The sequence below is a fragment of the Sciurus carolinensis genome, chromosome 7 (genome assembly GCF_902686445.1).
Source record: "Sciurus carolinensis chromosome 7, mSciCar1.2, whole genome shotgun sequence".
Classification (NCBI taxonomy): Eukaryota; Metazoa; Chordata; class Mammalia; order Rodentia; family Sciuridae; genus Sciurus; species Sciurus carolinensis.
This window is the reverse complement of record NC_062219.1, coordinates 55,540,886-55,568,873: the sequence shown is the minus strand read 5'-3', so window position 1 is coordinate 55,568,873 and position 27,988 is coordinate 55,540,886. Positions and strand designations below refer to the sequence as shown.

Genomic DNA, 27,988 nt, shown 5'->3' with positions numbered 1-27,988 from the left:
GGCTGACTGGAGAGTGAACACCAGATGGGGCCAGCAGACCTGGAATCATCCAGCACAGTGCCCTTGGAGAATCCAAATTCCACACATAGCCTCCTTGAAAACCACAGGCTGACAGGTCAAGACGTCCATGGCCATTTCCTCCTGGATCCTTACAAGATCCTTTCTCATCTGAAAAAAGCCATGCTGTATCCCTGGCACCTCTCATCACGGAAGGATCCAAGCTGACTCCCTGTAAGGCCGTCTATCTGCAGTGGAAAATACTGGCTGAGCAAGGCAGGTCACCAGGAGCCTTATCCACACTCCTGCTGCCCCTAAGACTAAGGATGCTGCCTAAAAATCATTCACTCTTTCCTCCAGAAAAAAGAAGCAAGGACTAATCTGCTTTTTGTGCAACCACAAGACGGAGCAATCACGCAGGTGTCTCTGTGCACAAAAATCTGCCACATTTTCGGGTATCGGTGTCCTGGGAGCTTTCAGGGGAGCCTGGCCTTCCTTTTCGTCATGGCTCATCTGTGGGCTGCTCTGGGTCAAGTCTGCCCATCGGTGATGCCAAAGAGCATTCACGGCAGTTCAAACCATGGGAGCCTCCAGGGACGCTCGTGTGCTCATGAGTCACAACCTTCCTGTTTGGGGAACAGAGTTCCAGGGTTCCGGAGTGTGGGCTCCCCCTGCCTGCCTCCCCCTGCGATGTCTAAATTCACTAGTTCAAGTGGAAGGTGGGGATGGGGCTCCCAGGAAAGGGGGTCCATTCTGCTGACTGGAGAGTTGGTAGGGGTGGCACATAGGATGCAGGGAATGTAGGGAACCTCCAAAGGGTAAGAGGGGCAGGAAGGAGAAAGTCAAGAGCAGAGAGAGAAAGCGAAAGTCCCCATGCTGGGAGGCAAGGGCCCCCGTATAAACCTACAGACCTCCTGACCAAGCTCAAGGGCTCTTCACAATTGGGAGGCAGACCTGACCACTCACACGGAAGGGAGCTGGAACTATTGCCCTCATTTTAAAAATTAAATAGGCACTTGCTTTTATTCTCTAACCAAGTGAAGCCCTGAAATGTAATTATGTCACCAATTGCGAAAATATTCTCACATCATACTATTTTAGGCAAAAATCACCAAAAAATTCCAGAGTCTTCAACACTATTATTCTAACCGGTTCCCTCTCCCTGTCTCGCACTCACACGCGCCCCCAGCGACCTCCCCCGTCAGTCATAACTCCCCAGTGGAGGGGGCAGCTGCGCAGAGCAGCCCCTTCTGTGGCCATTGCTGCCACTTCCCCCAGGCCAGGAGCCACTGCTCTTCTCAGGATCAATGGCCTGACCCTGAGCAGGGCTGCTCAACCCAGCCAGCCCCGCGACCCACCCAGGCTCTGGTCTGTTTCCAGAGGGCTTCTCGTGGGAACCACCTGGCTCTGCTGCGTCCAGAGGTGGTGGCAGTGGCAGCACAGATCCCCAGCCTGGACGCCCACCTTAGGTGGATTCGAAGAGCTGGGGGCAACTGTTAACCGACGCTTGGCCAGATGCCGCCACCTAGAGAGCACAGCCTGGGGGAGTTCTGGAGCCCAGGACAGGGGCCTGCGAGGAGAGAAGCAGGCAGAGCAGGGGCGAGGAGCCAGGTGCCTCCTTAGAGCCACACCTCTCCCACTCAGCCCAGAGGCAGGTGCCTCCCTTCCTACCTGGGCGCTCCTGTCCCTGCCACAGGAGCCTCAACCGCACTCCTGGGGAACCTCTGGTCTCCAGCACCTGCTTGGAGCTGCAGGGCCTTCTGCAGTGGACCTCGATGGGGCTTCTTGGTGGCTGAAGCCAGATTTCCTCCTTCCTGGTGCAGCCTCTCTCTGAAGCTCTGGAGGAGGCTGTCTGATTTTCTTTTCTTGGGCTCAGTCCCGCCCCTTGTTTGTGCAGATAAGCTCCTCTTTTTTTTCCCTTAGGGCCCTCTGTGGCCTCTTGGCCCAACCTTCCTGGTTCAAAGGGCACCAAGCCACACAACCAAGAAGCTAAGCATTTCATTCGCTTCAATTAAATTTTCCATTAACTTGGTCTCTGGCCAGTATAGATTTTCTCTTACAGCTTGTCTCTAGCTCAGATCGCTCAGCCCTTAGGAGCAGCCTTGACCCCCTCTGGTCCACTTAAGTACATTTATACCTTTTTTTCCTAATGAGATGCACAGAAACCAATCATAATTTTTACGCCTGACACCTGAACTTCTTTCATCCTCCCGGATGTTCCTGGTTTACATAAGACTTTATTCTAAGCTATGGATTGATTTTTTTTCCCCCATTGAAAATGTGAAGCAAAGGCAATTTTGAGCTGGCTGCTTGGAATAACGAGTGCGCTCTCAGTCTGCAGAGGGATCCCTGTGATCTTGCCGCTTTGCCCGGCCTCTACTCCAAGGCTCACAGGAACTCCCCAGAAGCAGGGGAAGGCAAAGGGAGGTGGGACCTCCCGCAGTCAGGGGTCTGACTAAACAGTCCCCACGCTTTTGGGTCTTTTATAAACTTTGGGAAAATTAAAAGTGGTCCTTAGGAAACTGTTGGGAGTCCCTGAAATAGAAGACACCTTACAAGTTTCAGCTCTAGATAGACCTCCTGACTTTGAGGAAGGCTCACAGTCCTTTCGGGTACAGTAGTCCCCCTTATCTGGGAGACATATATTCCAAGATCCACAGTGGATCTTGAAACCACAGTGCCATGTGCTGTATATACTGTTTTCCTGATTGTAAATACCTATGATAAAGTTTAATTTATAAATTAGGCACAGTGAGAGATTAACAGCAATAAGGTAGAGCCATGCACTAACATGATAATATACTGTAAAGAGTGATGCACTGAAGGTTATGGGAACATGGTCTTCCTCTTTCTCCTCTCCTTCTTAAAATAGTATTGCACTATCCTCACCCTCTGTGCTGCTGGGAGAGGATGAAATACCTATATGACGAGATGAAGCAAGGCCAACGACATAGGTACTGGGATGGACCATAAGGCTACTACTTAAGGGTTTGAACCCAGCACCGCAATACTGCCACAGCTGTTCTGGAAACTCAGGTGGCTACTAAGTGCCTAATGGGCAGGTAACATATACAGTGTGGATACACTAGACAAAGAGATGATTTACCTCCCAGGTGGGACAGTGTGGGACAGCGTGATATTTCATCATTCTACTCAAATTGGTGCACAATGTACAACTTGGCCTCTTTTATAGGCTCTTTTTCTCCTCCGCACTCCTTCATAGAAGGAACTCTCACAAATAGGAAGCCCACCACGAGTTCATTACATCCTCATTCTGCTCCTGGAGTCTTGGGTGCTGGCACCTTTGATATACAAAATGATTTTACATGTGATGTTGGACAAGAATAATATTACATCTTTTTGTTTTATTTGACTATTGATACTCTACATTATCAAGGTCATCAATATGATACAATATCACACTATCTCATATTTAAGTGCCTTGGTCTATTAAAACAACTTAATTAGAACTGTCATTCATTCATTAAATTCCTAGTTACTGAGTAAATAACTTTCTCCATCTCTAAGGTTGTAACCTTAGCCTTTTACAATAAAATGGGATCCAATAAATTATTGGATATTGTAAAAATCTATTTCAATTCCTACAAAGCTCAAGTTTTTCTCTGGAGGGTCTTACAAAAAGAGAGGGGGGGGGGGATTGTGACCAGGTACAATGGTGCATGCCAGTAATCCCAGTGGTTTGGGAGGCTGAAGCAGGAGGATCACGAGTTCAAAGCCAGCCTCAGCGACTCAGCAAGGCCCTAAGCAACTCAGTGAGACCCTGTCTCTAAATAAAGTACAAAATAGAGCTGGGGATGTGACTCAGTGGTCAAGTGCCCCTGAGTTCAATCCCCCGTACCAAAAAAAAAAAAAGTTCAAAGCCAGCTTCAACAACTTAGTGAGACTCTAAGCAACTTAGTAAGGCCCTGTCTCAAAATAAAAAAATAAAAAAATAAAAAAATTAAATATATATATATACACATATATATATATATATATATATATAAAGGGCTGGGGATGTGACTCAGTGTTTGAGAGAGATTGTGCTTTTTCCTTTTAGCTCAATGTTTTAACATAATACAGACATCATAATTTATGAAAAATATGGTTGAATACACAACTGGTGACTTTTTCCAAGTGCACATAGGAGCACTAGGACTTGAGCCCTCCATGAGAGCACACCCCATTCCAATGCCCTGAGGGCTCTGGCTGGGCTTCTATGGGTAACATACACAGTGTGGATTTCTGAGTGTCAGAAAATAAGTGAAGGCTTTGATATTTGCTGCAAAACCTGTGGACTCTCTTCTTTAACTTTTCCATCAAAACCTTCTGCAAGGATTCTTAAGATCTGAACTTGCCACTAACAATTTATTTTCCTTCCCAAATGACCCCTTTCCCCTACTCAGCTGGAGATCCAGAGAGCTTATTTTGTCTGTGCCGCCCGGGGCTGTGACACAATGACCGTAGCTCCGCAGTGTTCCTGTCCTGTGGCCATCCTGGAAGACAAGCGGCTGGCTGCCTTCATTTCTTTCCTTTCTTCTTTCAGGGGAGGCAGTTTCAGTGCCTCCCACAGCCCAAATATTTATTGTGGTAAAATATATGTAACAAAATTTACCACCTTAACTGATTTTATTTATTTTACCTATCACGCTACTGATCGAAGCAAAACAACACAACTGCCACTTCCCCAAAGGCCCATGTTGACCTTCTTGCTGTTGCTATTTTGGTGCCAGGGGCACTTAACCACTGAGCAACATCCCCAGCCTGCTTATTTTTTAAATTTTGAGACAGGGTCTCACTAAGTTGCTCAGGGCCTCCTAAGTTGCTGAGGCTGGCTTTGGCTTTTCAATTCTCCTGCCTCTGCCTCCTGAATTTTGGGGATTACTGGAGTATGCCACCTCGCCCAGCCCATGCTGACCATTTTTAAAAAGTGCTGTTCAGTGGCATTAATGACATTAATAACGAATGCATCCATTACCACCATCCATCTCCAGAACTCTTTTCATCTTGTAAAATGGAAACTCCATACCCGAGAGTCAAGAACTTCCCCTTCATTTCCTTCTTCCTGCTCCATAATTTCTTATATTATTTAAAATACCAGGTCCAACAGGGCCTCGTGTCTGGTGGGGTGGAGTTTGGTAAAGATGAGAAAGTTCTCCAGGATGCTGGGCTCTGCCTGCCCATGACTGGTGTTGCCAGAGCCCAAGGACAAGGATAAAACACCCCCAGGCCAAGGTGAGCCCAGAAGGAGAGAGAATTGATCTCCCTGGAGTGCGGTTTCCAGTGCAGTTTCACTGCTAGGGCTGGGGTTTGTTTTGTTCCCTGACATCTTTGCTAGAGGTGGTACAGGCGAAATCCATTTGGTGCAGTCAGCCTTCTGAGGTGGGAAAGGGGGTGCACTTACAACCAGTATTGGGCAATGGGGCCTTACAGGTAGCAGGACTTGGAAGGACCAGCAAAGGGCTAGGGTGAGAAGACCTGTGTGCAGTCTCCTCCCCTGCCCTCCCATGTGCCGCTGAGCAAGTGGCCTGGTCTCTGTGCACTTTTATTGCATTAAATAAATGTCTGCAACTGGCTAGATGGATGGATCTGTAATGGCAATCATGCCACTTGACATACTCTATCCCCTTTTAGAAATAAGTAATCTTTTAGAAAGATAGATGTCCTCCATATGATCACTCTCTGCAGTGCTATTATATTAGACAAATTTATCATTGAGCAAGGAGCCGGATTTGCTTTCTAAATGCTGTGTGTGCAGGTTCAGCCGTGAGGGAACACACCGTGAGGGCTGTTACACTAGTACTTTCTGGTGCCGGGATCAAAGCCCACAGTCAAGGAAGAAAAGAGCAAGTCTTGGGAGTGAATGACCTTCTTCATCTACTTCCTACCATCTGTGCATTAAAGCTACTCAACAAAAAGTAAGCGATTTGTTTATATCATGCTAACTCTTCAAAAGACAGGAAACCAGCTACTCAATTAGATCTTGCAGAAGGGTTCAGCTCTCACATTTGTGGTTTCTATAGAAGTTTGTTCTGCTATGTTGCACAGAATTCAAGCTAGTAAATATTCCTACGTATTTATTCTGTTTCGGGCTCTGCTGGGGACCGATGGCCCAGCCCCTAGGTCTATCTTGCAGGGGAGATGACTCTGAACCTAGAGTCCCATAACATACGGTAAAGTCAAGTACCATCATGGACATGGAAAGAAGGGCCTGGGAGAATAGATGGGCATCTTCTCAGGGTTGGAAGAGCCTGTTGCAGGTTGCCAGGCCACACTGAGAAATCTTTCTGTCCATCATTCTTTCTTTCACCTTCCTCCCTAGACCCACCAATCTCTTTCTCACCTGGATTTATAGCTGTGCCACCTCCACCCAACCACTCTGCCCATCATGCCCCTCTCTTCTTCTCTAGACCATGGAATACCTCCACCGAACATCAGAATCATCTTCAGCAACATTTGTACAAAAAAGGAACCATCTTAATGCAGACAGATTGAAGACCTGAAAGAAAATTCCCTACATGAGCTGGACTCTGCCAGCCCACACTTGACCACTCAGAAGATGGCCCCAACCAGCAGAACCCTGGACCCATGAGAAACACAGGTGCTCAGGCCCCAGCCCTGTCTTCTTAGCCAGAATCTGCATTTTCACAGGAAGTGCAGGTGGGTCCTGGGCATGTTCAAGTTTGCAAAGCACCAGCTAAAGGATATTTATACCTGAGGCTTTTTTTCAATACACAAACATAAAATAACATTTTCTGCAGGATCATTTCATGACCTCTGACCAATGTTACCAGATCATCTTTCTGCCTCCAGTTTTCTGATGCACCCAGAGGCTGCTCTACTTGCTAAATCACTAGCCACGTTTAGATGTCAGTTAATGGAATTGGACGAATAGCCTGCAATTCCTATTTCAAGTCAAGAACACTAACCTCTCACAGCTGGATGGTCCTGAAACCTGGTTTTCCTTCGAAACAGGAAAAAAAAATTCTTTGGAGTGAGAATATATATTTCAAAAATCTGAGGAAGAGATTTATAAGAAGCCCTGCCTCTGCTCCTAGGGAAGGTCTTTTATGGGAGAAAGTTGGTGTCCTTCCCTTTACCTCTGTAAGGTTTCTTGCTGGAACTCCTGGGGTCCCTGTTCTTCCTGCTGCCTAGGGATGTCCTCTACCATGACTCCAGCCCATGACTGTCAGCCTGGAAGGGACCAGAGAAGACCTCTGTTCCTACTCCCGTGGGTTGTCAAAGTGCCTCTAGTAACCCTCACAGGTGGACACGTGCATATATTTGTCATCAGTAATGGGTAATTTCCACCCAAGAAGCCCCTTCTACTTCTGAGTGTCTTTGACTTTCCAGAGCTCTTTATGAGGCCAGCCCCCCCTGACTCTGTGAGGGGACTGATTTCACAGAGATCCACGTGGTTATTTAACTCTCAAGTTCTCTTCCCGGGGAGTGTTGCTTAAATCCACACCTCTGGAATCTCAGTGTGCCTTCAAAACAGCTGGAGGTCTGCTGGTCAAGGTCCAGGAGGGCTGCTGAGCTCTGCCATCCTCACGTGACCAGAGTTTGAGTGGCAGGACCTTAGATTTAATGAAATCTACCTTCGAGTCTGTCTCACTTTTGCTTTTCAGCCACAGAGAACAAATACACATGACCTGCGGTCCTTTCCTGGAATCGTGTCCTCCCCAAATCTTCTTCACTCCTTCCAATAGTACCCCACTTCCCTGAATAGCTCCTAAAATTATCATGACTTTGCATTTTCATCTCATGGATTGCTGCCTTTTAACACATTCTGGTGAGCATTGACAAATGCTCTAAGTGTGTGACACCAAGCTGAGACACTCTGGCTTGGACTGAACACCTTGGGACGGAGTAGGACCAGGCATTGTTCTGGTTCACATGAGCTCAAGACCTTACAATCTTCTTTTTGAACAATGTGGTCCTATGGATAGCTATGGAGCCTAATGTCAAAAAGCTTCCACCCCTTGCTGCAGGGCCCTTCCCGGCACAATGATGATAAAGTGGGTGATAAACGAATTCATCCTCTAATGTAATAGTAACTTGGTAAGTTAGACTGCAAGGGAACTGTGAGGGGCAACTCTAACCAGGCAGTGTCTTTCTCTAAAGACCAACTCCTGAGTGGTGTCACCTTAGGGTTCTTGGCACACTGGGGGGAAAGACAAGGGCAAGGGGATCACTCAGAGCCAGTCAGGCAGCCGCTTCTTCCTCCACTCTCCCCAAAGCTCTCTGAAGAGTGAGGACCCAGCACTCGACTCTGTAGCACCCAGGATATAAGGAGCCATTGCCATGAGGCTGTTTGACTCGGAGCTGTTCATTATTTCAAGGCAGTCTTGGGTCAGGGACAACTGTGGTCATTCTTCCAGGAATGACTAGGAAGGAAACCAAGTCTCAGCTGGACATGCCAGCTTTGAGGAAGGCTGTCACCCTCCTGGAATATGATATTAAAATACACCCATTTTAGTTTTAGTTTTGACTGAGGACACAAGACAATAGACACCACAAAGAATAAAGTGTGAGACCACCATGTGGGCCTTGGAAAAAAGACATGGTGGAGAGCCAGTTTTACACCAAGAGATGCCACCCACATCTATCCTGGGAGTAAGCTCACAGCAGCTGAGAAACAGATTGACCAGAAGAAAAATTGTGGAGAGAACTATTCAGTCTATTCCCAACAACGGCTTTAGCGTGACCATGTGAGTAGTTTGTATTTTTCAGCCATAATGGAGCCCACTGTGAGGGTCTGTTACTCCAGTACCTTGGAGCTTGGGAGATACAGTGGATTCAATGCCCATGGGAGATCTAAAAGACTGCAGCTGGCTGGTGGAACAAAGGAGCTGTGCCCTGCAGGGACCAACCTGCACTTCCAGAGTTTGTTGGGGCAGAGACTGTGTGTTTCTCAAGGACCAGGTGCGGGTCATCAGAAGAGACCTGAAGAAGGTTTGTCTTAGATCCTTTCCACAGGACAGTTGGAGGCACAAGGGCACTTCAGCAGAAGGAAGCACGGGGAGACTCCCAGAGGTCTTGGACTGTGGAAGGAATTGAAGTGACCATCTGAGAAGAACTGCTTTTGTACGTGTCAAGGAAAGTGCAGAGATGATAGGATCACCAAGGAGTCCACATAGGACCCCACAGGATGAAGAATCAGCTTAAAACATTTGCTGGGAACAGGGAGCATGATGCTCACTCACAGCAGATTCTGGCAAGCCAACTCCTCTGCCTCTCACCTCTCCCCTGCTTTCCCCACACACTGTGAAGGACCCTGAAATCAAGATTATCTAGGTATGGGAAGTGCCAGAAACACCCACTGGGGGTGGTTAGAGAAGCCAGCCATGCCCTCTGTTATGGCTGCAGGCAGCTGGCCTGAGGCCGCATGTGCAGAACAGTACAGTATCTTTGAGTGAAGCTTAAAGTTCAAGTATCTTTCTGACCTGGGCACATTCATTCTTGACTAGAGAACATTTTGTAACATGAAAGGAACCAGAAAGATCACAAGATTTGTCCTAAATTTCCATCCATAGTCAGGGAGCAACTGGTTCCACAGAATAAATGTTGAGGATAGTAGAAGACGTGAATTATGTGGCTTTACGTCATGTTCCCATGGGCCGTTGTTTAATCAATGTAACAGGGAGGCGAGGGTTTCAGAAGTGAAATCACACCATTCTGCTATCTTCTTGCAAGATTCAGTAGAAAATAAATTACCTTGAGAATGTTTCCGAGTCAGTTAAGTTTCCTAAGAGAGGCCAGAGTCATAAACCATCAAAACCCAAATAAACATTCTATAAAGCACCACCAACCTCTCACTGAACATAGGGAACATAGGTGCAGAGAGAAGAGAAGACTTTGCAAGCTCACACATGCAGACATGAAGAAAAACACAGACAAATATATTATCTTCACCATGTTCAATTACTACCAATCGGAAATTTGTCAAGTTTCTTCCTGCTTCCCAGGACTCAGAGGGATTGAAGCAAACTCATAGGCAAGATTCTTGATAGTCTCCAAGAAAATCTATGCTAAGGATCTAAATTAATCCTTCCCTACCATCCTTCTGACCTTGAGATACAGTCACTCTTATTGTAAGTACCCTTTTGTTGAATGCCTATACCTGTCCCAGACTATTTTTAGTATCATCTGTTCCTCAAAACCTTTCCTTCATTCATGCATTTGCCTTTTCTGAGAGTCTCACACAGTGCCTGGAACAGCAGAGGGTTAGACAGATGTTTACAGAGTAGACCATGGCTCCATTCCAGTCCACTGCCCGTGTGCTTTTCATAGATCAACAACACTGCCTTCAGAAAAAGATAAAAGGAAAAAAACATTCTGTTTTACCTTGGGATTCATGTTCAACCCTCTGAAAACCGTAACTCAGAGCTGATAAGGGGAAAGGAGCCCCTCCCATTCCAGCCCCTCTGGCAGAGAACAGCAGGGCAAGCATGGTCCCTGTGGCCTGGTTGTTCTGCCCACTGGCCACTTGTCTGTACTGAGCTATTCTGTGGCTGCTGGTGCAAAAGAAGTTCAACCCTTGGGTTACTTTTCCATCCTGTGATGAGCAAGAAATACCAGCTCTCACAGGAAGACATTTTTGAAATACAAATTCCTGCAATAAGAGACAGCTTGTATCCCTGTTTCTTCACGTAGGCAGGCAACCGAGACTCCCAGGCAGCACCAACTTCACCTACTCTTAGCTCTAGATTCACTGGGATTTCTTAATTCCATAGTGTCCTAGTCCTCCAGCTACTCAGTCATGATGAACAGATGCCCAGCACTTAGATCATAGTCAAGCGAGGGAAATCACTCCTAGATGTGATGGGGTCTCATTGTCTAAATTCTATCACCACAGGCCTCAAAGCCAGAATGTCAGTGCTCGAGTTGAAGTGACCACTTCCTGCTACCACCTGGGGCGGGTGCAGTCCAGGCACCCCTCAGTCCCAGCCAGCTCTGCCAGCTCCCAGCCACCTCACCTGCCCACCTGAGGTTCAGCCTACCTGACTCCATCCACCCTTCCTCTCGCTCCTGGGCCTTCTCGGAGGTCCCAGGGAAGGGCTGGTGGCTGAAAAGGTCATCACACAGGAGGCTGCGGCACAGCTTGGCCAGGAAGCGGAGGACGTAACCCACGCTGTTCACCACAGGCAGACTCCGCAGGTGCTGCTTTCCATCAAAGGAAGCAGAGACTGGAAAACCACAGAGACAGTCGCTCAGAGCTAGACACTGGAGAACACTGCCAGTTAGCCAGCCCGAGAAGCGTGGTCACGGGTTGGGTTTGAAGTGAACCACAGTTGGGTTTCATCTGTTGTCTCACGAATGTTTCTGTTCCTGGTCTCATCTGCTGCATTTAGCTGTCATGTCCCCTGGTCTCCTGGGTCTCTGACAGTGTCTCAGCCTTTCCTTGGTTTTTGTGACCTTGACAGCTTTGAAGAGTTCTGGGTAGGTATTGTGTGAAAGGCCGCTCAGTTTGGGTTTCCCTGGTGTTTTTGTCACGGTCAGACTGAAGTTATGGGTTTGCGGGGAGGAAGAGCACAGAAGTGGAGAGCCCTCCACATGGCACCAGATCAGGGGGTGCATGATCTTCTCACTTGGTCAAGGCAGTATGCCCCACAATCCTCTGCTGTGTTCTCCAGATCCTACTCCTGGGGGACAGGTCACTAACCTGCCCACACTCAAGGACGGAGGGGGAATTCTACATCGCTTGGAATTCTTCTGTTAGGAAGAGTGGTCCCCTATTCCACATTTACTTATTCATTCAGTCATTTCTTAATCTCAGTACTGTCTCTTGTTACACCGTGGGCTCTCCAACACTACCTTATTTATTTTGTTATTCAAATTGCCCTGGCTTCTGTCTTTGGGAGCTCTTTCAGGTCAACCCCTGTGTCCCTGTGCATGCCCTCCCTTTTATTTAGCACCTCTTTGGTTTTGAGCACCTCCATATGTTCCTAGAGCATCTTGTGTTTTCCCTACACCAGGCACTCCTCCGACAGCCCTGACTCCTTTTATTGAAGAATGATATTTAGAAACCAAGATCGGGGGACCCAATGTGCTCATTGCTACTGAGGTGTCAGTGATTCAAAGCCCTCTGAGTGGACAAAGATAAGAATGTATGTATGTAGGCTATCCTGTTATAATTACTCACTATCTATATTTCTGCCTAGGTATGCGCATCTATATCTGTCTCTATGTCCATATCTATAAAAGGAGATAGATGCAGAAACATTGATACATTCAAACAAACACGAGTTCACATTGAGGTGTCTGACTAATCCTGCACCAGAGTTCTAGGGGTATTTCTGGGAAAGCCTTGGGGAAAGAGTCTCTATAAAAGGAAAATAACCTCTCTGTAGTAACAAAACTCAGTTTCTAAGCAGTTGCCAGAATTCAGAAGCAATATCAGTTTCCTCAAGCCCTGAGCATGCTCCTTCCTGAATCTCTTCTCACAGTCCTTTCTCACCCCAGGACTATACTATTGTAATAATAAATCAAAAGAACCCATTTCTTTCAAGTAGCCCTTTCCAGTTGGACAAGAGCTTTGGTGTTCACCACCTCACTTAGGCCCTCTGACCATTCTCACAAGGACAGTGGACCCAGGCTGCAGATGAGGAAGCAAGTAGGCCAGAGTGACTTTCCCAGCTCACCTGGCCTCTGTGTGCTCTTGCCTTTCATTTTAATCCTCCATATGACTGATTGTCAGGACCAGGCAAAGAGCTGCCATGATGCTTATGAAGGGCGTTGTTGTCCCAGCTGTTCTAGAAATTCCCTCTTAGTGTGAGCACAGTCCCTTGCCTCTGGTAGTTTAAAAACCTGGGTGATATGGAATGGAATCCACAGTAGGAGGTTCTCAGGAGCTCAGGCCTGTCCCATAGATCCATGTGCATGTGACCTCCAAAGTGCTTGGGAAAACCCAAAAGTGGGGAATCCCACTTCTTCTTCCAGGAGACATGGAATTCACTTGATCATAAAGTCTAGCCCTCTGAGAGAGCATGGCTAAGGAAGAGCATCCCAAAAGGTGTGCCAGGAGTGGGTTACAGGGCTCTGTGATGCTGTCCCCTTAACCCTTGGGGGTGGCCCCAGTTCCAGGCAGCCTTCTGAGGCCACGAGTACTTTGGTTCCTTGCCCTGGGTGCCAGCCCCCACGTGGTCCTTTTCTGTGTGCTGTGACGTGGGACGTTTGGAGAGCAGGGCCACACGGAGCAGCTTCTAAGTGGAGTGGAGGAGTTTGGCCATCCACCTGGAGTCACCTCCCTCCCTAGGCCCCCTTGGTGCTGTCACACAGCCTTGCTGAGCCCCATCTTCTGCTGTAACATAAAAATCCACCCCCCTCCCCGGAGCTGCATGAGGCATTGGCTCAGTGCTGTGGCCTTCTCCAAGGATCCAGGAGAAAGTGCTCCGCCTGGCTTCCTGGGAATGCCCTCCACCAACGGAAACTCGGTGAGGCTCTGTCCACTCTGGCATTGCTTGTGCTAGTGCCAAGGCCCTGAGGCCACAGAGAGGCCTGAGCAGAAAAGCGGGGCACAGAGTCAGCTCTACCGCTGAGGCACAGGGTTCACAAAGCACTTCACAGGAGGCGCTCAGGAAGTGGACTCGGTGTGAGGAGGAACCTGCTCTCAGCGCCGGGCTGCGCCTTGAGCCGTGCAATGCAGCAAGAAAAAGGACAAGGCCTCCAGCCTCGAGGGCAGCCCAGGACCCGGAACCTGGCTCCTGACAGAAACCAGGAGAGGAATGGCAAGGGCTCTCGGAGTACCTGATGACTCTCCTGCCCCCGCATACAGTGCTGCCTCTCCTCTCTGCTGAAGTGTCTTAAAATCACCATGGGTCATGGGCTGGGGTGTGGCTCAGTGCTAGGCAAGTGCGAGGCCCTGGGTTCAATCCCCAGAGCCTCCCCCTCATGAAAGGAAGGAAGGAAGGAAGAAAAATGTTAGAAATCACCCTGGGGCAGGCACAGCCTTGCCAAGATCAATTGCCAGCAAGTGAGACCCAGGTTCCTGCTGAGAGGGAACCCTAAAAGGTAACCTGGGTCTGGGAGCCAGGGAAGCAGTGCTGGACAACGTGCCCACCCCTATCCATGGCGACTGGAGATAAGGCCTGACTTGGGTTATTCTGAATGCAGCCTCCCTTAGCTAGTCAGCCAGGTTCCCTAAACGGCCCTGTTGCCAGAAAATCAGAGAATCCCTGATGCTTTGGAAGGACATGTCCATAGTGCTGAGTCAGAGAAGACACCAGGCTGTCTACCTGGTGACGAGAATTCTCATAAGGGCTTGGTGTTCCAGGGCTTAAGGGCTGGGATAGACCAGAAGGAGTCTTTGCAGGCAAAACATTTGAAGGGGACAAGAGTTCCTCATCTTGCCCCTCTCACCTGGTGGGAGCAACATGGCTCCCTCTGGAAGCTGCTGCTGTGTGGGCAGAAGCTGGAAGAGGACTGTGATGATGAGCAAGGGGATTTCTCTGACCCTGAGAGATCTTGTTTTTTGTTTTTAAATCCCTCTGTAGTTGGGGTTGAAAACATGAACCCTTCCCCACTGTCTTTTATGGTGGCACATGCTCTGAGTAAGGAAGAATATAGAGTGGCAAAGGTTGATACTTTAGACAGCTTTAGGCTGGCTTTGAACTGGTGATCCTCCTGCCTCAGCCTCCCGAGTCGCTGGGACATAATGGAACTTAGATTTTTTAAAAACCACGTGAGTGCCATGGGTGATGAAAGGAGAATGGATTCTAGATGTATTTTGAAGGTAGAGCAATAGGATTTACTGAAGTGTTGGAAGTAGGGTTGGGAGACAGAGAGGAGTCAAGGAGAGGATTCAGATGTCCAACCCTCTTGTCTCTTTCTGGAAGCAACTTCTTGGGCCCTGAGAGAAGCCTGGTCCTTGGACCCCAGAAGAAGGAGGATAGGCCCTGGTCACACCACCTCCTCTTCAGTGAGACCCCCACATCCCTCCTTGCATGACCTACTCCAGGGCCTCACCTGACACCAGTTCGCCACCATAGCCCTGCTTGACCAGGGAGAAGACCAGTTTTTGCTGGTGGGCGCAGTCGATGCACGCCTGGACAGCCTGCTGCAGGACCGCCGACGGCTTCTCAGGCCCAAAGCGCTCAGGAAGTTGCTGCACCTTCCTCTTCTCCAGGTAGGGCCCCGAGTTGGCTTGCTTGTTGATGTAGAGGCAGACTGGGAACAGAGACCACAGTGCCCTTGAATCAGACGTGCAGCAGGTCAGCTGGCTACTCCTTATGCCTGCGGGATACCACAGACCTGTGCCCTTGACCTTGACCTTGGGAAAACTGAAAATCTCAGAAGCAGCACAGATTCCTCCCAACTTAAAAAGCAAAAGAGCCTGGCACTGTGGAGCATTCCTGTAATCCCAGCGACTCGGGAGGCTGAGGCAGGAGGATCACCAGTTCAAAGTCAGCCTCAGCAAAAGTGAGGCCCTAAGCAACTCAGTGAGACCCTGTCTCTAAATAAAATACAAAATAGGGCTGAGGAGGTGCTTCAGTTGTTGAGTGCCTCTGATTTCAATCCCTGGTAACCCACCACCCACCAAATTGAGATTTTAAATCTTCATTCCCACTGACGGGCTATTTGGATACTGGGCAGTGGTATCCAGACACCAACTGCAGTGGTTGGTGTGAAGGCCTGGCAGAGGGAAGGAGTCTGGAGGAAAGTCTTAGGGCAGCAAGGCGTCCAGCTGGTCTACCTCAGTCTACCAATGTCTCAGCCCAGAGTCCTCTCCTTTTCACATCACAGAGACACTCAAAGACTGCTGATGTCTTCTAGGGTACAACGAGTCTATGGCTATGAAACATGAAGGGTGCCTGACAACTGCTAATTAAATGACTTAGTTGTACAAAATGTAACTACTAAGGTTCTACTTCCCCCTGTCTTTGGTATACAAAAAAAAAAAAAAAAAAAAAAAAAAACACCAGACACTCCACCTTCCAGGGCTTGCTTTCAAAGGACCGTCCTGACAAGGAGCCCATGTACAGGTGGGTCCCCCTCTGAGGCACTCAGATCCATTGCTAAGGAAGTCCATGAGGACCGTGGGTACAAATGTATTTCCTCACTGGAAAAGTTCACATACCAAATATTCCCCTCATCCAAGGGAGCTGTCAGTCTAAACATAAAGTTGGCCATTTCTTTGTGAACTTTCCATGAATAAAAAACTAATATGATGCCAATCATTCCAGAGACTACATATTCAATGAAGTTCTAAAGAGAGTGCTATTTATAATCTCAGGGAAAACAAATGTTTGACAACCCATTTAGGTGAGTCCAATCAACGGTCCCCTGAGGTAATAAGATATCAGAACAAAAATTCTGAACACATATCTCAAATTGTGTTTATCTATGTCGAGGTTATTTACATTCTTAACTGTATTAATGTATTGTATACACTTTTTAAAGGAAAGTATCAAATTTATGTAATATAAGTCTACAGAAAATGTTAGAATGTCTACAATACTGATTTTCCAGATACAATGGGTTTCAGTAAATTACAGAGAAATCTTTATGAATTCTGAAGTTTAAAAGAAAAAGAAATGTCTCATAAATCCTTTTTTAGGAGAAAACTTGTCTACAGAGAAAACCACCCACAGAGTTGATTATCATCAGTATAAGTGACTTAGGCAGTTGGTTGAGGGGCTCCGACTTAGTTTACACAAGTTCAACTTAATTCTGTTCTATGACAATGACATAAACTCCCACTCCCAACTATCTATTTTACCTATAATTTGATAATAGTTTCCTTGCTGTTCAACCTATTTCCTGCCCCCATTACTAGATCAGTTGTTTTAAGATTTTAAAGTAACATTTACACAATTATCACCTTGCTTAGAAAAGCCCAGAGATTTCTCACTGCCCTTGACATCAGGCCAGATTCCTAAGTGAAGAGTTCTCTAGCCCACCACTTGAGAGAAACAGGCCCAAATAAGGTAGAAAATTTGTTCTCTCCCTTTCAGTGACATAGTAAAGCCCGATCTCACAGGTATTTATTTATATTTTAAAACATATCTAAGAAATAGATGTTTACAAGGAGGAGATAAAAATGTATGTTAAGAGCAGGTGTCAAATTTTCTTCCGTATTTAATAACCCCCAACCCGTAAAGAGTCTGTCCTCCCATTTCCCATCATGCCACACTGTGCCCTCCCAGGATATAAGCATCGTACCTTGGTGGCCACTGCGCAAGGGAGTGTTGAACAGGGACTTTTAAAAGACCAAATGGACTTTGGAAAGGTTAAACAGTAATGGGAAAGATGAAGAAACCTTGCATTCACTGAGCGCCTCCTATGTTCTCGAGACAAGCCTGAGAGTTGGGTATCATCATTACTGCTCTACTAAGGAAGAAACTGAGACTGGAAGTGTTTAGAGGACAGCCTGAAGTCTGCAGCCAGTGGTGTGACAGGGATTTGGACTCAAGTCCTTCTGAAGACAAGGGCCCTTCCATGCTCTGGGGCCATCTCTCTTCCACTCCTCCCACATGGAAAAGAGAGTTGATTAGCAAGGGGTCTTTGTGCCGGGCACTAGCAACATGACCCAGACCAGACCTTCACAGAACCCATGGCCCTCGGGGGAGAAGGATTTCTTCGATTCTCACAGGAGCCCGGGTGAGGACACCACGGGGGACCTAGCCAAGCTCACCACAGAGCTCACCTGGAGCTCCAGGCAGGAAAGGCAGAGAACTTTCTAGAGGGAGGTGTGCCTGAGCTGAGGTAGGAAGGAGGACCCATTCTAAGGGAGGCTCATTCCAGATGGAGGAGGATGTGCTAAGACCCTGTGGCCAGCCCTGGCGAAGGCAGGACTCCAGGCGGGTGGAGCCAGTAGGGCCTAGTCAGCCTTATTAATAGATTTGATCTTTACCCAGGAGCAATGGGAGGGACTGCAGGGACTTAGGTGGGATGGGAGCAGCGAGTGGGACTGTGATGGGGACACTGTGTGTGTGTGTGTGTGTGTGTGCACGCGTGTGTACCATTAGATTGCTATCATATTAGAATGAAACTGTCGTGGGTGTTCTTTTGGAGAGATCAGGATGCACACGGCTGCCCACGCTGGAGGATACTAGGTGGGATTAAAGGAGATCATCCTTAGGCGATCTGAAGTGCAAACACGGTGAAAACGATCTTGAGGTCGGCAGGCTCACATTGGTACACCGGAAACTTGGCTCTGAAATGAAGCACCTGGCCACCCTTTCTTGTCCCACCCCCAAGCAACAAGTTGAACCCAGATTGCACTGAAAACCAAGATGCAAACGATCCAAACGGCCAGGCAAGTGAACTCATGTCTTCAGAGTCCAGTTGTTCTATCCATCTGTCTCAGTGGCACATAAAGGAGCTAGTAGATGACGGCCACTCGGTCACCTACAGACCATCTCAGCCTTGGAGGACAGCTTGCTGACCTACCTGTGAGAGCCTGTGGGGCTGCCAAGCTGGGTATGGTGGCTGCGTCCTGAGGGATGGAGCTGAGGTCGGGCTCCGGAGTACTCCTCGGAGGTGAGAGGGCTAAAGGAGTCATGAGCACCCGCGACTTGAGCTGCAAGAGAGAGCCCAAGTGGTCAGTGACAACCTAGAAATGTTCTCTGTGCCATTCCAGAACCTTTCCGGGTTGTCAGTCAACTGCTGTTCTCTATCACGCCTCTGCACTTTTCTACTGTGCTGCTTTGAGGGATAAGATTCAAGTTCATCATCAAAATTCATATTGGGGGGTTACACTCAGAGGTCAGGTCTGTACCACATCTTTATAGTGGAGCCACCTAGGAAGTGACAGTGCCAAGCAGTGGGCATAAGTGTCACTAGTTGTGGGACCAGGGCTGTAGTTTAGTGGTAGAGCGCTTGCCTGGCACGCGTGAGGCACAGGGTTCAATCCTTGGCCCACATAAAAATAAACAAATAAAATAAAGGTATTGTGTCCATCTACTTATTTAAAAAAAATAAGTGTCACTAGTTGAAACCCATGAGGCTTCTGAGTGCAGGACATAGGAGGGGAGGGCAGTTCCCCGCCTGCATCCCCGTGCTCCCTAGAGTCCTGTGGACAGGCCTTTCCCTACATTCAGGAGACTGGCCCTGAAGTGCTCCTCATTCTCTGCTGAGCTTTCTACTTGCAAGAATCACTGGGTCTTTCTGGTAAAGACAGCAGGAACCGTCCCTCCAGGGGCTGACACTGCTCTGTGTTTATTTCCTGCAGCAGACTCTCCGTGGCTGGCCTGGACGTAGACAGGAGAGCATTTCCTGGTAGTGAAATGATCAGTAGGAGCAGCTACCTCGAAGATCTCACTTGAAACCACAAATGAAGGGCAGAAATCTGCTCTTATGGAATTAGGTGGAGATGAGTGTTAGGTAGAGATGATATTGATGAGATCAATATCAACAAATCTGTCTCTGTACCAACCTTGGTACAGAGACAAGCTTTAAATCTTAGCTCTCTATCCCCAAATAATGAATACATTAGTCACTGGCCCTCTTCACTGACCTGTCTGGACCTCATTCCAGAGGGAGAAGTCAGTTTCTGGAAGTGGGACCCAGCTGTCAGGAGCTTCAAAAGATGCTCAGATTCTATTATGCAGTTAAGGTTGAGGGCCATCACCCAGTTCTTGAGCTTTTCAACTTTTGCCAAGAAACCTCCTGATAAGTCTCATTAAAGGGCAGAGTCTGATTCAGGAGTTCTGGGGATGGGCCTGAGATTCTGCATCCTAATGAGCTCCCAGGTGGTACTGACTCTGCTGTGGACACCCTATGAGTAACAAGGTTGTATATTCTGTTATTAACATATGAACAGTCCCCATCCATAGCCTAAATTTCTTCCCGGATTTTTAGGATAGAATAATAATATTAGTCATGGATGAAGAGCGTTCTGACTGCTAGTTAACTAGTCATTCTATATTTATTCAAGAAACATGCATCGTGGGCCTGTGTTACACAAGACACTCTTCTAGTTGCTGGGGATACAACAGAGAACAAAGCAGAAGAAATGAAATTTTATCTTTACCCTTATAGAATTTATATTCTATTGTGGGAGATAGACAAAAATAGAATACTTAAGTACATATATTGATTGTTACATAGTGATAAGGACTGATGGGACAATAGAAAGGGAAGGGCAATTGAGAAGTTGTACTTTAGGATAAAATTTTAAAATGGGGTGGTTCCTGAGTGGAATAAGATTAGTAAATAATGGGAAAGAGGCACTGGGATCAGGAAGTAGTCAACTCATTCAAGGAATTTTGTCATAAAGAGGAGAAGAGAACTAGACCTAAAGAGAGGAAAAAGGATATTGGGGGGTTTTCTTAAGGTAATGAAATTATTCTAAAATTCACTGTGTGGGATTGGGGTGTAGCTCAGTGGTGGAATGCATGTTTTGCCTGTGTGAGGCCCTGACTTCAATCATCAACATGAAAATAAATACATAAATAAAAATAAAAGGCACTGTGAAGATCGTTGCACATATTTCTGAGTATTCTAAACAAATAACCACTGCTTTATACACTTCAAATGAGTAACTTGTATATGTGAATAAAACTCTCAAAAATTAATCAATGCCTACAAATAAGTAATCAATAAATAGAAAGCAATGACTTCTCAAATTGTCCATTCGAAAAACCAAAAATAGTACTATGTCTGGAAATCTCATAAATATTGTGTAAAAACCTCCATTAATAAAATTACAATAATGAAGTAAGAAAATATCTCAATAAATGGAGAAATGACAAAAAAGAGGGAAAAGAAGGATTTAAAGATTTTTGCACCCATTAAAACAGTTACTACTAAACAAACAAACCAAACCCCAGGAAATAGCAAATATTGGTGAGCTGGTAGAGAAACTAGAACTCTTGTGCACTGTTGGTGGAAATGTAAAATGGTAACATTTCTGTGAAAAATGAAAGACCATTCCTAAAAACAAAAAAAAAAACCACAACTTCCATAGGACAGCCCAGCAAGCCACTTCAGAGCACATACCGTAAGAATTGACGGCAGGATCTTAAAGAGGTGTTTGCTTACTCATATACCTGGAGCACCACGGACAACCGCCAAAAGTCAAATTCAGAGAGAAAGTGGAGAGGCCCGTTGCCAGGGCCTGCGGGAAGGAGGGAATGAATTACTGCTTAATGAATGTAGAGTTTTAGTTTTGCAAAATGAGAAATTTCTGGAGATTGGTTACACAATAATGTGAAAATACAGACTACTACTGAATTCATAGTTAGAAATAATTACAATGGCAAATTCTATGTGTTTTTCTTTTAACATCATTTAAACTTTTTAAGGGATATTTTTTAAAAAAAGATTCTTGGTTGTTTTGTTTTCAAGATGGGAGAAATAACTGATGCCAATAATCCAGTAGAGAGAAAAAAATTGATGAAATAAGGGTGTGTATGGAGAACAGCAGGTGTGGGACTTTGAGAGGGTGAGGAGGGAGGGGATTCAGCGCACGGGGAGGCGGTGGCCTCAGAGAGCAACCTGCACCTTTCATCTGCTGCAACAGGAAGGAAAACCAAATATAAAGGTCTGGATGCTGAGTGGGTGGATCCGGAGATGGAAGCTTGCAGGTCTTTCTCTGATGACTTCTAATTTCCTTGCCGTGCAGGAAGCTGAGCAAGAGGACGGGGAAGTGGGCATGCTAATGAACCAGGAGGGTGGGAGGACTGGGGAAGGGAGTATGGCTGCTGATCACCACAAGGGGACACTGGAATGCATGGAAATGAATTTCAAATGAGATCAGCCATCAGCGAGCCCATCCACTGCAGAGTTTGGGCTCTTGAGGGAGCCTCTGTATTGATCAGAGGCTAAGATGAACAACAGAGATTTCATCTTACTCTGAGCACAGCCTTAAAAAAATTAAGGGCCTATCATGTAACAATATATTGCCAAATATTATAAAAACAAATTAAAAGAAACTTCAGTGATAGGGATGAGAGATCATAAGCCTGCTGTGACTCAGTCACCTTGGCTTTGGTGTGGCTTCCTCATTTGCCAAGGGGTTGCCAGTCCTTGGAGGGGCACACCAAGGGTTCCTGATGAACCCTTCTAGGAATGTATCCCACTCTGTGTGGCTTGTGATGCAGAGACTGGCCATGAATACCTGAGAACTTTGGGCAGTGAGCTCTAGGAGGAAATCCACCTTTGCAGGTTTGCAGTCTGCAGATAATGATGGTCATCAGGGAGAATAGAATTGGCAAACTGTCATTTCTCCTCTCCCTGTGAACTTCAAGAAAATCACATAGAGATCCTTGTGATCCTTCCCTAGAAAGATTGATGATGGTGATGGTGATGGAAACAGAAACTTAAACATCTAGACTGTCCTTTCCATATTGGGAAAAACTTAAGCTATGTCTAAAAAGGGGAAAAAATCATTCATTCAATCAATGAGGCAGTCATGTATTCAACAAATGCTTATTGAGCACCTACTTTGAGCCCAGAGCTGATCAAGGTAATGAGGATTCTGCTGAGTGGAGGAGATAAAGTGCCTGTTCTCAGTGAGCTAATATTGTTGCAACCAATACACAATAAAATTCAGATTGTGAAAAGCACCGTTCTAAGAAGTAAAATACAATATAATGTGATTAAAAGGGACCACGTGTCCAGAGTAGGTGTGTAAGGGGGTGACATTTAAGTGAGGATCTGAATGTGAAGGGGTGGTCTTTTATGACTAAAGAAAGAACTTTCACTTCAGATAGAGCGCTAATTTCCAGAATATATAAAGAACTCAAAAAACTCTACACAAAGAATACAAATAACCCAATCGACAAATGGGCTAAGGATATGAACAGACGCTTCACAGAAGATCTATAAGCAATCAACAAACATATGAAAAAATGTTCACCATCTTTAGTAATAAGAGAAATGCAAATCAAAACTACCCTAAGATTCCATCTCACCCCAATTAGAATGGCGATTATCAAGAATACAAGCAACAATAGGTGTTAGAGAGGATGTGGGGAAAAAGGTACACTCATACATTGCTGGGGGGGCTGCAAATTAGTGCAGCCACTCTGGAAAGCAGTGTGGAGATTCCTTAGAAAACTTGGAATAGATCTACCATTTGACCTATGTCACTCCTCCGCCTATACCCAAAGGACTTAAAATCAGCATACTACTGAGATACAGCCACAACAATGTTCATAGCTGCTCAATTCACAATAGCCAGACTGTGGAACCAACCTAGATGTCCTTCAATTGATGAATGGATAAAGAAACTGTGGTATATATATACAATGGAATATTACTCAGCTATAAAGAATAATAAAATTATGGCATTTGCAGGCAAGTGGATGAAATTGGAGAATATCATGCTAAGTGGAATAAGCCAGTCTCAAAAAACCAAAGGACGAATGATCTCGCTGATAAGCGGATGATGACACATAATGGGGGCAAGAATGGAGGAAGGAGGGACTGTATAGAGGGAAAAGGGGGGGAGGGGGGAAGGAAAAAATAACAGAATGAATCAAACATCATTACCCTATGTAAATGTATGATTACGCAAATGGTATGCTGTTACTCCATGTACAAACAGAAACAACATGTGTCCCATTTGTTTACAATGAAAATATATAAATAAATAAAATAGGGAAAAAAAAAGAAAGAAAGAAAGAAAGAACTTTCCAGGAAGATGTTCTAACTCATGTCAACCTCCTCAAGTTTGACTTCTTCAAGGAACCAAGAGGTCTGGATCACTTCAAGGAACAAGAAGTAGAATGATGCCAGATGGGGTCAGTTATGCTGTTGGGATCATGTTAGGAGGAATTTCTAAGTCAGTGTTGTGGGATGAGTTAGGTTCCCCTAAAAGACATGTTCAAATCCTAACCTCCAGTACCCATAAATGTTGACTTTTTTTGCAAATAGGGTCTTTGTGTATGGAATAGCATTGAAAGGAGGCATGTTGGATTAGAGTGGGCTTTAATCCAATGACTGGTGTCCTTACAGGAAGAGAGAAATCGACACAGACACATATGGAGAATGTCACATGATAATGGAGACAACACACACAGCTAAGGCACACTGAGGATTGTCAGCAAACAGCAGGAACCCGGAAGAGGAAATGAAGGCTCATCCCCAGGAGACTTCAGAGAGAGCACAGCCCTGACACCTTGATTTCAGACTTCTGCCTCCATTCAGAGCTGTTGCTTCAAGTCACGCAGTTTGCGGTACTTTATTACACACCCCAAGTAAACGCTTAACGATCAGGAAGAAGAGTTCGGATCTTATTCTAAGAGTTACAGAAACAATTAGAGAACTTTATTCAGGAAGACACAACCTAGATTTTGTTTGATAAAGATAAATATTACATTGTGAAGAGAATGGGTGGAAAGAGGGAAGGTGACATGAAAGAATACACTAGGAAAGAGGTCACTGCATGGTCCAGGTGACAGACCCTAGTGACTGAACCCGGATGGCGGTGGGGAGGTAGAAACTGGTTGGATTCAGGGTGTACTTTGAAGACACAAGTGAGGTTATGAGTGCAAAATCTAGGAAAAATTTTAGGTTCATTCACAAAATCTTTGTTTTGGTAGTATATTTTATGCAAGTTTTAAAACATTAGCATTTGTTTACTTATTGCTGCTTTAGCTAACCTTGGGGGAGTAATCACACTGCTTTTGTCCCTATGTTTCAAAATATTTCTCCTCTCATACTCAAGAAGTAAACCTTCAGCGTGAAAGTTCTGGGAGAGGACATAAAGGGGAGGTCATTCACATTCCCACATGTGGTACGTGGACATGGAAAATGGGCATGATGAGTTCAATCATCATCTCTACCCAACCACTGCACTGCAGGGGAGTGGCAGGAAGATGGGACTTAGTTATGGTTTGGATGTGAAGTGTCCTCCAGAAGCTCTTGTGTGAGACAATGCAAGGTTCAGAGGAAAAATGATTGGGTCATGAGAGCCTTAATTCCATCAGCGAATTAATTCCCTAATGGGACTAACTGAGTGGTGACTGCAGGTGGGTAAGGTGTGGCTGGGGGAGGTGGGCATTAGGGGCATGACTTTGGGGTACATAGTTTGTATCTGGTGAGTGGAGTCTCTCTCTCTGCCTCCTGATCTTCATGTGAGCTGCTTCCCTCTGCCACACTCTCCTGCCATGATGTTCTGCCTCACCTTGAGCCCCAAGGAATGGAGCCTGCTGTCTATGAACTGAGACCTCGGAAACCGTGAGCCCCCAGAAAATTTTTCACAGCAGAGAAAAATCTGACTAAAACAGAGATAGTATCTGGGTTTTGTTGTTGTTGTTTTTATTGTTTACATTTAAAACACAAGAATTTTATTATCATTTTACTCACATTTTTACCATTCTGTGTGACTATTGTTCTAATTCTGGTTCTGCTGCCAACTTACATTAGACTATGAGAAACTCACTCGATGCCTCTGAACTTCATCTTCCAAAGCCATTAATGGGCTAGAGTTGTTGGTTGCTAAGCTCTCTCCCAACTCATAACGCTGTGTACAGACCATACAGTAGACTAATTCTGAAAACAATGAATCTGGGTCCATGCCATATACCGAGTGTTGATTAGAAGAAAAGTAGCATCCTAAATTTCTTTGGCATTGTTTCTGGTAATGTTGAAAACTAAATTATTGTGATCAGTTGAAAGCAACTACAAAGAATGGATAAACTCTAAGAAAAATTAAAATACAGAGGAGTTGTATTTTACTGACAGTAGTGCATTCTACTGTCATGTATAACTAATTAGAACAAATAAAAAAGAATAGAAAGCTATAAAAATAGTAAATTTAATTTTCATAAATGAAAAATATAATAATTACAATTAAAAACTAAATGGATAGATTTAACAGCATAGAAAATACTGATCTATAAATAATAATCACACCAAAATACAGGTAAAATCTGGGCCTTGGGAATTACTGTGGAGCCCAGGAATCACCCAAAGGCTTATGATCTCAGGATAAGGTTTAAACTTGCCCTACTCTCTCCTCCCACCTCACTATAAGGCAAGTTGCCTCAACACTAGGAGAGGGGGTGTACAGATTCCCTGAGACCTCACACAAATTTACAGCCCAAATTCACAGAATTCAGGTGATCAAGAAAACTTCAGACTATGAATTTAGTTCAACAATTATCCAATCTGGTAATGTCAAGGTATCTGAAAAAGCAAATACAAATCATCTCCCTAGAAAGGTTTCAAAGAAGTCACAAAAATAATTTTTCAAGGTAAATGAATAACATGGTCCAAAATAACCAAGCACACGGAGAAGCAAGGAACCGAAGAAAACATGAGTAAGAAAAACATACAGCAATAAAACCTCAAAAATACTTAAGATATTTAAATCATCAGACTTACATTATAAAATAATTACAATTGCATGTATTAAAGATATAAAGAACATGTTTGAAAACATCTCTGAAGAATAGAAAGCTGGGGAGTGAAGGAAGAGGAGAGGATATGGGGATAGGAAGGATAGTAGAATGAATCAGACATCATTATCCTATGTGCATATATGACTGCATGACCAGTGTGATTCTATGTCATGTATAACCAGAAAAATTAGAAATTATACTCCATTTATGTATGATGTATCAAAGAGCATAAGTGCATTCTACTGCCATGTATAACTAATTAGTACAAATTTAAAAAAGAATAGAAAGCTATAAAAATAGTGAATTTAACTTTCATAAATGAAAAATACAATAATTACAATTAAAAACTAAATGGATAGATTTAACAGCATAGTAAATAAAGTTGAGGAGTGAATTGATGAGCTGAATGACATGTCAGAAGAAATTATCCAGAAAGCAGCATGGAGATAATCAGATGAAAATTATGGAAGAGAGGTTAAAACACATGGAGACTATGAAAAGTTTAAACACTGGAGCTTCAGAAGAAAAGGATATACAGAATGGAACAGAGACTACGTTTAAAGAGATAATGGATGAGAATTTTCCAGAGTTGACGAAAGATTTCCGTCTGCAGATTCAGGAAGCCCAACAATCCTAAATAGGATGAATAAAGAAGAAATCCACATATAGACATAACAGAGTAAAATTGTGCAGCACCAAAGGAAAGAGCTTAAAACATACTAATTACTTTCCAAAGAACACCCAAATTAGCCTGATGCGTAGCTAAATTCTCTAAAACAATGGATCCCAGAAGACAGAAGAAATAATATCTTCAATGTGCTGCAAGGAACTGATTGAACTAGAATCCTACACCTAGGAAAGAGTTTTTGGTTTTTTTTTTCCCCCAAAAGTGAAAGTGAATAAAAAATACTTCTGAACAATAAAAATAGATAATCACTAGAGGAATTGTATTAAAGGGACTTCTAAAAAATGCACTGTACCTTAGGCAAAAGGTAAATGACCTTAGGTAAAAAATATGATATGCAAAACTGAATGAAGAGCTTCTCAAAAGTGGTAAATAATCAGGTGACTCTAAATAAAAATGGGTATATTAAACAATAATAATTCTGTCTTGAGCTAAAAAAGTAAAAACAAAAAAATTATGTGTGACAAAAATAATCTGTAAGTGCCTGGGTGGAAGATAGATTAAAAGTGTTCTAAGGTCCTTATATTACCTTAGAAGTAAAGGTACAGTTAACTTTAGAAGACTCTAATAAGTAAGCATGCTATAATGTCTAGAGGAAGTCCCATTACTACAACAGAAAAGAGTGCCTAATTCCATTTAATAGAGGAGAAAACAGATAATCAAAGAGAATCTAAACAAAGGCAGGAAAGACAGGTAAAAGGAATTTAGAATAGGTGTGACAAACAGAAAATATAAAGTAAAATACAGATTTAACCCCAAATGTATCAGTAATTTCTTTTAATATAAATGGAATAAATACCTAGTTAAAATACAAAGACTGTTGTTCTAGTGTTAACAATTGAAATGTGCCCCTGAAAATGATGCTGATATTCTACCCCTAGAACCTATAAATGTAACCTTATTTGAAAATAGGGTCTTTGCCAATCATCAAGTTATGATGAAGTCATTAGGGTGGGTCCTGATCCAGTATGTCTGGTATCCTTATGTGAAGAAGGTACTTGGACTCAGAAAC

General features: G+C 44.8%; 1 protein-coding gene across 4 annotated transcripts in view; it reads right to left on the bottom strand.

Moving 5' to 3' along the window:
- Nucleotides 1-27,988, bottom strand: part of Scml4 (Scm polycomb group protein like 4) — a 100,070-nt gene that overhangs the window by 21,965 nt on the left and 50,117 nt on the right. For 3 of the 4 annotated variants that reach the window (XM_047559707.1, XM_047559704.1, XM_047559706.1), the window contains 3 exons: nt 18,391-18,520; nt 14,965-15,165; nt 11,001-11,186 (listed from right to left, as the gene is read on the bottom strand). In XM_047559707.1, the coding sequence (XP_047415663.1) occupies nt 11,001-11,186; nt 14,965-15,165; nt 18,391-18,520 (517 nt within the window). Of the gene's footprint in view, nt 1-1,668; nt 1,842-11,000; nt 11,187-14,964; nt 15,166-18,390; nt 18,521-27,988 lie in introns of those variants that run through there. The other variant, XM_047559708.1, reaches the window with a different exon arrangement.